This window comes from Papaver somniferum, chromosome 3, assembly GCF_003573695.1.
Source record: "Papaver somniferum cultivar HN1 chromosome 3, ASM357369v1, whole genome shotgun sequence".
Taxonomy (NCBI): Eukaryota; Viridiplantae; Streptophyta; class Magnoliopsida; order Ranunculales; family Papaveraceae; genus Papaver; species Papaver somniferum.
The window spans coordinates 204,723,214-204,735,245 of NC_039360.1; the positions used below are offsets into that span (position 1 = coordinate 204,723,214).

Here is a 12,032-nt window from a genome sequence, read left to right on the forward strand (position 1 = left end):
TAGGGTTAATTTTAATCAGGAGTAGTTATTAGATTAGGATTAAATTTAATTAGGATAAGGGCCAAATTAGTAATCTCATCTGATTTTAGGACATCCCTTAACATTGTAGGGTAGGTGGTCCAATAAGACCTTGGTCCCCAAAAAAGAATGGTCCCAAAAAAATCGTTCATATTTTTCTTCTATCCGGTTGTTCATGTCTGACCCACTTCGATAATGCCCAAGAAGCGTGTACGTTTAAACATTGAATTGGTTCTGTTGTCGAAGTACAACTTCTCTGAGCTGCTGTTGGCTTTCTTGAACATTTTTCCCTTGACCAGGGCGTGACTCATGCCGAGTAATCGATAATTATGTAGTAGTCTCGAGAGCGCGTTTAACCAAACCATGTTGCAGTTATGGGAGCCACAAAATGTTAGGTTAACATATGATGGCATGGATCACTATGTTCAGCTTCTCCTAAATGCATATTTTGGTTCCTGCGATGGCATGGATCACTATGTTTATAGCTTCTCCTAAATGCATATTTTGGTTCCTCTAGTCTGTAGGTGTGCAGCAAGCATGACTACATAATGGTACATTCACTTCAGAGTAAATTATATTCTTATGTTACTTATGTACATCAATTCTTGGATAATCACAATATATACATACAGTAATTGTCAATCACTGTTGCCATATTTTTTTCCCTCTATGGAACAACCTTTCGAACTTCACACACCAGATTTACAATTTTTTCTTTTTTTGTTTTGTTCTGTTATCTACATGATCTGGTAAAAAGCAACGCAGATCCATTTACCCCTCGAAGGACTAGAAGTCTAGAATCCAAAAAGGTCCCGCACACTAGTTTAGACACATCAAATATTTCTGGGGGAACCAATGTTCGGACCTCCTGAATTACATTCTTTGCAATATTAACCTTCTGCAATGACGAATCATCGAGATTCATTGTTACCTCGATCTCACCCGAAGCAAGCTTAGCAACTGGAAGGCTAGATGGAGGTTCTTTAACAGGACTAGCCCTTCTCCAGTTCTTAGACGGTCTTTGAGCAACTTGATCTTTTGTGTTCGATGAGTAAGAAATATTTTTTGCTTCACCGGTCTCTTCCTTGAGGTATTTTCTCTTCCCAGCTGTTACCCTAACTACAGAATCTACTTTCAACTTCCCAGATATGCCGCGCTTTTCATGCGGCCAATCTGGGCCAACCAAGACTGAGAAATTAATATTTGAAGTGAGCGTGATGGTGTCTATCGTTGCAGAAGCCTGTAATATACTGAGGTACACATCACCGATTAGAACCCTCGTAGAAGGTTGCCGAAGAGTTAAACCAATGTGCCTTCCAGTAGAGTACAACAGACGCCACTTTCCTGGAAGGAACTCGAGCCAGTTCTACAAAAGAGAACAATAAATAAAAAGAAAGATAAGCGATGTCAAATAATATTCATTAGCAACTCTACATAAAGGATACAACAATGACGGCTAATCCAACTCGGACAATTTGATAGGTGGATCGTTTTCGTGGGCCAATATGAGTGCAGTTCCGTTCCCAGTGTTTGATGCAGGTGAAAGAAAACAATAAAATTGGCGGGACTTAAATGGTGAGTACCCATGTTTAATGCTAGGTAAGAGTTGGTAGCCATAATAATCCAATGGATGGTTGACTTGAGATCTTCACGGTTTATGGAGTCCCGAAAGGTGTCAAAATCAAAATGTGTCAAGTTAGAGAATAGAATATAGACTAAAACAACAGTCATGGTCCCCCAGAATTTCCTTATCAAGCAGCACTTCCATAAAACAATTGTTGGAGACTTGGCTTCATCTAAACCTTGAATTGTCAATGCAATGAAGATATAAGCCAATTTAGAAACTGGCGTAACATTTAGGGACACTATGTGGATGTTGTTAATATCTATTATTCAAAGATAATATTATTTTCCGGAATCATATAGTGTAAGTTTACCTATGGAAGTTGATATAACAGGAAGTTGCACTTCCAACACAAAACCAAAAAGCGAGGAATACTGGAAAAGAGTTATTTTTCGCTGGGTCCAGTGAGTAAAAATCATGTACTAGGCTGGGGAAAGAATTAACAATTATACGAAAGAATGGTTTGAAGATATTACCTTGGGCTCTTGATTGGGATTTAACATCTCCATCAATTCGATGAAGTGTGCTAGCCTGCTACGCTGAGAATATAAGTGAAACAACTTTTAGCAAAACAGTTTGTCTATATTATTCCCAGTTAGGAAAATTACACCCAGGCATACTTCAATGTTAACTAATCGGAATACATACCAAAACAAGAACCTAAAACAGCAAGACGTAACAGGAAATAATATAAAATAAAATGCTCCGTTCTGTATCTTATCACCTGATGTCGCCCATAAATATATTCCTCTGTAATCCGAACAGCAGTAGAACCTAGACCCCACCTGATCATGTCCATGGGCGGGTATACACGCCATCTTGGTCCACAAAGAAATGGGTGTCTTAGAGCATCCAGACAACTGCAATGTGTTCCAGATGATTGTTATGAGTCAGACAAACAAGAAAAATGTACAGTCAAGTGAGTTTGCTTTGCTTTTGCACATCTGGAGGGTCACAGATCAGCCTAGGGCTTAAGTAGGTAACGAAATTCTCATCGCGGGAGTGCATGACACATTAAATAAATGATAAATCTTATGTTTATAATAAAAAAGAAAAGAAAAAAGATATCATGTGAACATAGTATGAGCATAAACGATAACAGATAAATATATGGATGATTGAAAAGTCTAAGAAAGCCAAATTAACTAAATAAGAAATGAGCTCATCCACGAGTTTTCAAAAGTCGAAGACCTTAAAGATGATGATAGATTTACATGAAGAAATCAAATGACATAAACTCAGGCTTACTGTATTCTCTCGCTAGGTTTTGTTGCAAGCAACGATGATAAAAGGTTCCAACCTGCACCCCAATTCCTATCAAGTAACTGCAAGCAGAATATAAGTTTGTTAAGGCTTTGGATGTCCAAACCAGAAGATAATGCAGATTGTTCATGTCAGGATACTAACTTGCAAACCAGCATTTCCTGATGGAGAGTTCTTGCAGAGAATTGGCAAGAGAAACTCACGTAGGCATGATGGTTGATTTCCCTGCAATTGCAGATAAGAAGAAATTTCAATGCAACAATTGAAGTGAATGGGAAGAAGGTATATTATCCAGGTGTTTTGAGTTTCAGATAACAACTAGAGGATGCCAGTCAACATCTGAACTTTCAATCTAAATGGGTTCAACATTTTATTCACCACACAGCACCAGATAGAACTGCGAAACTTGATAATTAGGTCATGCAGAAATCTGACTCTGAGGAATTCTGAAATACCTTAGTGAGGAAGGATTTGAATGTCATGAAAACTATAGGGTCCATAAGCTCCCGCAATACAATTTTTGCCATCATAAAACCAACACATCTGGGTAGCACAACCAACAGGTGAATCTTCAGAAACAATGCTCGAAATACTAACACATTAAATGCAGTTTAATTTAGTTTACCCAAATCTACCTCATGTCAAATGCAATCATCATTTGGCGCCTGTCCATGTTGGCATCTAGTGTGCTGTTACCTGGATTGTCTTCATAGAAGTCCGACGAATTGCCCAGAATTCCTACCTGATAAAAGTGACTGTTAACATGTATTCACAAAAGGTACTAGGGATAAGCATTATCAGATCACGCCTGTCCATGAACTCAAACGCCATTTCACCCATATAGCTACAGAAGAACTTCGGGACTTTGTCCCACAAATCAAAACCATGATAAGTCATCTCCTCCTTCGCAAAAGATTCAATCAAGCCCACTTTGTGTTTTAATGGTTAATTCACTTTTCTCTACTTCATACAGCGAGATACAGCGAGATCAAATGACGAACAAAATAAAGAGATAGAACTTTGACGTGTACCATGCATAGAATTTCCACCAACAACAAAACTATTTCAATTGGTAACTGAAATAAATAACAGAGGGACTCCAAAACATATATCCCTGATGAATATGTATGTCAATTTATAGGCAACTCTTGCTTGATTGGGTGGCTCATATTTACATTTTCTTTGAGGTCGAGGATTTAAGAAGCAGTCTTCACGGTAGTCCCGGTTTGTGATTTAGCCATCGACTGCATCCTGGTTTACCAACAATTCACCTGGTCCTTGACCACTCTTAAGGAAAGGATTGAGAAAGAATCAACTGGCTAAATACCACAATGCTTTTAAGTCAATTCTCTCACCATCCAGAAAGGACTTCTTCCACAACTTAAACTGGCAATTTTTCTTTCGTCAGTAGCTGCCAGCAGACGGTAACTACATTCAGCCCTATGACTGAACTAAAAGCTTAGCCCCAAGTTTTTTTTTTTTTTTGAAGCATCTTAGCCCCGTATACGGTATAGAGACAATTCAAATGCCTACTTCTTATACAGTGTCCGCCTTCACACTGCAGTACTTGGAATATCAGCTAATTCATAAATCAAATAATAACAGTATCCCATGACAAAAAAAGGTTTCAATGAAGTTCTAGATATCACAATTTCCAAGTATTGCAGGGATAGAATAGGATGATATTGTGAAGAGTGGCAAACTTACTTTGATATGTCTATCCAATGGACTTATATGAACATTTTCTAGCTTTAGCTCAGTATGGGCGAGTCCATGGCTGTGTAGATAATTCACCTGAAGGTAATAATAATTACAAAAACAAAACCTTAAAATCTTACTTTTTGAGTCTTTGATAAACATATTTCCAAAAAACATAGTATTGAATTGAATACATACGCCAACCAAAAGATCCCTCATTAGAATCCGAATAATTCGCAACTTCCGGGAGATTGCAGATCCTCCAACTTTGTCATCTCCCACCTTCCTTACACTCTCCTCATCCAATGCTAGAGTAGCTTCTAAGGTTGGAAGCCAATCCGGAAGTTGGAGCCAATGTCTTAGAGAGTAACTACCGTGATACTTCAAAAAAAAAAAGAAAAAAAAAGCTTAATCTATGCAACTCAGCTCATACAGTCATATAAAAAGAAATTTTAACATCATCAGGATACAATAAATATATTTCCCGACATAAAAAGGCCCATCAAATATCAAGAGCATGGGGTGCACCCAGCATACAATGGGTCCCCCACCCCCAGGGATGAAAGGATATTTTTACGCCCACTTCATAATCTGCCATACACTCACCATAAGTTGCACACTCGTTTTTTTAACTACATGATACCCGAGAACTGGATGATGGAGTTCAGTGTAGTGCTCCTCAAAATGCACAACATAGCACTTTGTATGGTGAATATGACATCACATGGAAATTTCTTAAGTGGGAAATGGATCCTTATTTGTTGTTACTTTTCTAGCCTTCTAGCCTTCTGTTACTGACTTGAATGTTCATAAAGAGCCCATGAAATGCTTACCCCATGAACAAGAGTAAATGAGCTTTCGTTAGTGCTACCAGAAGAAGCCACGTAGCCATGAACTTGCATTGAATATGAATGATATAAAAATTTCCGTCGTGCGAGCTTCTTTAACACCTGCGAGTGATTGTAGAAACCCACATTAGCGACATCATCGAAAATGAACTACTGCGAACAAGAAAATGAGAGACCCACAAACATGAAATAGTACTAGAAATCTAAGGAATTCAGAGAGGTTCATTCACCTCTATGGCCCGTTTCCCTCTGCGCTGAGCTTGTGAACTAGTATATCTTCGAAGCACCACCCTCGAATTATACAAGGGACTGTTACAGTGCCATGATACATAATTACACACTTAAAGTCACTCAAATTAATCATCCTCATAAGCCAAACTTCAGACAGAAAAGTAGACTTCTTAAAAACCAACCTTTGTGGATTATTTACAATAGCTTCGAATACAATCTCATCTGCCTGTAGAACAAAAAGTTCTAAAGTAAATATGTAAACCCTCCACAAATGATCAATCTCACTAACTAATCACAATCAAAGAAAGTAGGGTTGACATACCCTACCACCGAGTCCAACGCTAGTACAATCACAAATCGTAAAGTCAGACATTTTAAACTTCATAACAGGTCCTAGCTTTTCATCAACAGTAACGGATTCAACAATTTGATCATCCTTCTTTGTGGAACAATTTATATTCGATCTTCGTCTCCGCACTGGATTATTACTCTTTCTTCTAACCAAATGTGTACTAGCGGTAGGTTTAATTAGTATTACTGAGGATGAATTTCTACTGTATTGCTTAAATCCAATCCCATTCAATCCCGAATTAAACCCAATTCCACATAAAGCCATCAAATTACCTATATACGCAAGCAAACCAAATAAAACAACAACAAGAAATAAGTCTAAATGATGTCAGCGGTACTGATTTGAGACCCAAGAATTGTAAAACATGGAGAGGATTAAAGAAAAGGAGAACTAACCCAGAAATGGAAACGTGAGCGTTGATTGATGAAACTAATAAAATTCAAGGAACAACTTTGTTTTTATATACAAAAGAGATGAGAGAGAGAGAGAGAGAGTTTGTAGTGATTGTGAAGGTTGCGTGTGAGGAAACGCTGGAGAGTTTACAGCATGAGTTCTACGCATGTCAGCATCTGCTACTGCAAATATCTTTACTCTCTATGTTCCGTTGAAATGAAGGTGCAAAATTGGCTTTGTCAACTTATTATGACCGCAGTTTGACCACATGGGCGTCACAGATGCGAGTCCAAATCTTTTCACACTCTTCTAACAAGGGCATACTGGGCATACTGTATATTTCACATATTCTTCTGATTAATTGATTATTTAACTGATGGTCCCATTATCCTCCATGTTTAAAATCACGACCCTCATTAAATAATTTCCTAAATTAAATCAAGGGTAGAGATTAAAATGTGAAATATACACTCGTTATGATGTATGCACGAATTCGCACTTGATTAACGGTTCCCTCTGCTCTTATTTTCTTAATTTACTTTTTTATTCTTTTAAGGCGGAGGTAAACCTCATGATTTCATTGCTAATATATAATACTGCATGGACGGATCTATGATTCTATCCAAGGTATGACTGTTTTTATACTCAGAACAAGGTGGCAGAATGCTATTCGAAATTATAAGTTTTTTTTTTTTTGGAAAGGAGAGTTTTATTTATAGGCTCGAAATTTCAAGTGCTACATAGTTTAGGAATGTAGCATTCCTAGTCTTTATAATCGGGTAAATAAACATTAGCATAATTAATTCCCAATTATAAGCATTCACCTCAGACGGACTTGTTCGGAAATACCTTATCCCCTTGATGGCGTCGATGTTTTTATGAGTTTTGATTTCGTTTACCTGCATTGTTTCATCACAATCTTGGTCATTTCTTGATCCTGGTACAACACAACAGTTATAGCTATCCCAATAGTTGTTGATGTGGTGGTTGTAGATCGGAATGCGATGGTTTTGACACTTTCTTCAATGACTATCCACAAGAATAGCCTAAGTTTTGATGGATACTTCTTAGTCTGAACCTTGAAGTAATCCCTTGGTGCTGATGATGGTTGTGTAACCGATGGGTTGGCGGATTGGTAGCAGTTGCTGCTGTGATGTGGTGTACGGCTTGTTGATGTAAAAATTGCATAGTGGTGTCCTGTTGTTGATGATCCGCAGAATCTAAACTATCCGTGGTACTACTAACAAATTTGTCTAAAAACATGGAAGAAAGATACATAATAGCATACACTGGTTGACGATTTTGGTCATTTTCATACAGGTTGGCAAAGTTTCTTCGACCACTATCTTTTTTCCTTGAATTCAGCTGCCTATGATGGAGGTGATACCGTGTTGATCCTCAAACTTAAAGATAAACGAATGCTGGAATGCCTTCATCTTCAACGACTTTCCACAAGAAAAGCCAAATTTTAAAAGGACCAATGTCCTGCTTCAATAAGTTATTAACCCTAGTTGGTAAACCAAGTACCTGCCGGAGATAACAAAACCTGATTTCAGTACAGCTATCATCCCTAGTTGGTAAACAAAGTACCCGCCGGAGAGAACTGCCGTTACGAAAAGGTGCGCAGGAGACTGAAGATGGTAGTTGTAGTTGATGGTGATGGTGCGGAGCTGAATTGTTGGTATAACGCCGTAATAGTCGAGATTGAACATAGCCTGCAGGATGACCCCAAGATAGTGTATAGGAGAGACCATAACATGAAACTAGACCTAAAGTACCATTGAAGCATGGTGTCCTAGCACCTTTATTTATATACTAAAAAGGTGGAGTCGACCTAACATTACACATGAGCTCACACGATATTTGGACTGTCAAAATATGAAGTTTTCTTTGACAATCCCCCGGGGAATTAATCATTTTGCATGCGAGAGTTGGCTCCAGCCAACATCTTGCATTTCTCCATGAAAGGTCTCAACAAACCTCTCTTCAGCTATTGAGAAGTTTCATCACAGCTGTGGTTGCCTTTGACTTGGTTTGATCGGGGTTATACCGGAGCTTTGACTGCTTGTTGCATTCTTGATCACCGACTTGACTTCATCATATTTGATAGCAACTTCGTTTAGTAAGGCGTGTTTTGAAGCTGGAGTATGGATCATGAAAAGTCGCGCCAGGTGGTCACTCCATGCATAAGTCTCTACGTGTCCTCCAAATGAACACATGTTATTTTCTTTATCTGAACCCATAAATGTGACAGAGACATTCCCCTTTCCCAAAAACAGACGTGTCCCCACCAGAGATATTTTAAACCAAATTTGTTGTATATCGGATTGAAACGGAAGGGTCTTCCTGAGTGAGATGTGTTCAGATTCCATAACCCAGTTTGTTCGTGACTCGGACAATCTGCTCTCGGCCAAGCTGTTCAGCGGAGGATGCAATAAAGATGAAGAACGAACTGTCTTCTTTCCTATAATACACTTAAAAAAGAGTGAATCTTCCTTGGTATATCCAACGTGTACAACAGTTTGAGTTTGCGTTCCCCTGATTTGATTACGATGGAGATCCCTTCCCAATTTTTTCGACACTCAACGTTCCGTGGATGAAATATTACTCATCAAGATGTTTTCTCTTCCAGTTTTGGTACACAACGCTCTTCTCTTTGTTGATTAAAAATCGTATTCGTCTGATAAAAAAGAAAGGAATTTGTAGCCAAAGCTTTAACCATCTTTGCACGGATCGGTTCAGAGATCCATATATGGATTATCTAGAAGGCCATAGGTTTGAATAACAACCCATCATAGATCAATTGATACATATGAGGATTTATATGATTAAAACAGAAACCCATATTTTGAGGCGTTGTTTCTAGTAATACATAACACCTATATTTGATTGATGTTGATTGTGATTTCATTAAACAAGGTGCAGTTGAGGCCACTTTTGTGATTGATTTTGGTTTATCTGTATGGTTTAGTTTATAAGGTGAATTTCAACTTTGAAGCAGTCAGGGATTGTGAGTATACCTTTCCCGATTCGAAACCATACAGTAAACAAACTAAACAAAAAAATGGCACGATGCTTAAGAACTTGAGAAAAAACTTACAGGAGGCAAAGCGGAGGAAGATTCCAGGTACTCAACCCGGTTTCCGACTACTGGAAGATTCAGATTTTTTCACTTACTCGACCAAATAAATCTAGAAACTCAAGAGGTATGAAGAATACAATCCACCCGAATACATCAACTGTACAACTAATTTTGTTCAACCGACATCGAACTGAAAACCCATAATTGATTTAAGTTTGAATAAACTAATGTTTTTAATGGTGAATCGGTTATAAAATTTTGACTCAGAATTGCCCGATTTGCAGAGCTCTCCTTGGAGAGAGAAACTATAGTTCCGTAAATTATAAGATAGTAATACAGTAAGTAAAATTAATATTGCAAAGAAGAAATTTCGAGTTTAAGTTTGTCTTGGTTTAATTCTAGAAATATGATTCAATCAATGGATGTTCATAGATCCTTTTATAGCAATCTTAGTTCGAACTATCATTATTCACAAACTATTTTTTTTCAAGTTGATCATTGGAAATTGCCCAAGTAACAACGCATACCATCTATGGTTGGAATATTTCAAAGTTAATTATAATAAATATAGAAATATTCAGCGCAAGGTACACATACTTGTATGTATTACCTAAATCGGTTTGAATTCCGGAGACTATAGAGGTCGGCAAACCCGGTTTACGAACCCTTTACATCAGAGTTACAGAATGGAGGTAGGTTTGCAAACCATTTGAATCTGACTTGGCGAACTGGCAAGGTTTGCAAACCCTTAGGGCTTGACTTCGTGAACTGCCAACGATTTGCAAACCTATACAGTTCCAGTTTAGCAGAAAGTCACGAACTACTCTATATGATTATGTTCGCTTTTGCTATAACTCTCATAGACACTTCTCAAATAACTTTATTCATAAAATCACTTTGGGATTGAGGATGTTTGTTTAGTCTTGAGTGTTGTTGAACATTTCCAAGTGCTTGTAAGTTCAAATACATACTTGCCGCTATGGACTATCATTGTGCACGTTTCCAGAACTCTGGACCTTAATGCATAAACACTTCTAATTTCAAGTCGGACTTTTCATACACTTAAATGAATTTCTAATAAGAACTTTATCCAAAATGGAAAAGTATTTGCTTGGATCTCAAACTATCTTTGCTTAAATTCAAAGCTACCTGGAGTCTTGAAAATCTTTAAATGGAGAGACTTTTGCAATAGGATTTAGCAATCCCTGAAAATCTTGTGTCCTAGTTTCGGTTCTCAGTTTTGTGGCTCCGGCCAGCACCCTGTGATTATTAGCTCTTATGGTTGAGTGGGCTTGTAGTCCCACACTCTTCCTTTTGATACTCCTCCTCCTGTGGATACTTGTAATATTCTTTTTTAGTACGTTAGTTTTGCAACCAATAAATCAGATGTGAACTTGGCTGAGCTCATGGTATACTCATGCTAGCTTCTTTGAATACTATTATAATCAAAATTTTGTATTATGAGGGGAGGTTGATCTCCCTTTATATACTTTGTTGAACTATTCTCGCATCGACGACAATTTAAAGGTCAATCATCTTGACCTTCCTTCAACCAAGTCTCAGATTTTTTCACCTAATGCACGGATAACCTGTGTTACTTCTCATTTTGGCCATGATGAGTTTTTTTAATTTACCATGTTTTCCTTATTGTTTGAATTTATTCTTCAGATGCATGTTGAGCTTGTCAGCATGGTTAATCGCTGCAAGGTTCTTTATGCTGCTTTGGAAAATTCGCACGCTGAAAATAGTAGGCTTTTGAGATTGAGCAGTGATTCTTGGAGGGATAAAGATATTTATGATCTTGAATCCTATATTATTAATGCTTGAATTTGTTACGAATCTATGAAAAGAGATTACGAAAAGTTGCTTCACGCGAAGGATGAGAAAATTCACTTTCTTCTTTTGTTAGCAAATTCGTTGCTTTTGGCGTTGCAGACCTCAGAACAGAGTTGGACAACGATAAACCTAAGATACGTGATTTGGAGAAGGTTATCTCCGAATTTAGGGCCAATTTCGCCGCCTCTCAATCTAGCTCTGGTGGTTTGTATTTCCTCTCGCCCGTCTCAAATCTCGATAGAGTCTTGACTGTCCAATCTCCTCCACGGGTTGTTTCTATCAAGATTTATTCTTTGGGATACGACATTCTTTTGAACTCTAATAGTACGGATTGAAAACACAGGTGTACCAAACTACACACCCAACATTTTCTCTCGGCAACCTGTATGGACAAAACTTAATACAATTGCAAGTAGACTAACTAAATGATCCTTGACAATATGTATATAGAGTTTATATCTCTAACCTATACTCAATCATTATGTATAGACACAGAGTCCATGAACCTGATTGTTAAGCAGAGTACTTGGACGATCTCAAAAATCAATATCCAAGATCAATCTAGTCGTATCCAAATAATCCAACGGGAATTCTGCTAAGTAATTAAACTTGTTATCTATCTTTGAAGATACGAATTCTACAAGAACTAGTCTCGTAATCGATTATAATTAAGCGAACGTATCTCTT

The 12,032-nt window shown here is 37.7% G+C and overlaps 1 protein-coding gene across 1 annotated transcript; it reads right to left on the reverse strand.

Moving 5' to 3' along the window:
• Positions 1–579: 579 nt before the first annotated feature.
• On the reverse strand, positions 580–6,600 carry LOC113358469 (probable plastid-lipid-associated protein 14, chloroplastic). Its single transcript, XM_026602060.1, has 14 exons — positions 6,430–6,600; positions 6,005–6,306; positions 5,865–5,908; positions 5,682–5,760; positions 5,437–5,553; positions 4,802–4,984; positions 4,613–4,699; positions 3,541–3,647; positions 3,361–3,448; positions 3,050–3,130; positions 2,891–2,967; positions 2,367–2,502; positions 2,119–2,181; positions 580–1,384 (listed from the first exon to the last, which is right to left on the reverse strand). The coding sequence occupies exons 2-14, from the start codon at positions 6,296–6,298 to the stop codon at positions 752–754; spliced, it is 1,989 nt and encodes a 662-aa protein (XP_026457845.1). The 5' UTR covers positions 6,299–6,306; positions 6,430–6,600; the 3' UTR covers positions 580–751.
• Positions 6,601–12,032: the final 5,432 nt, after the last annotated feature.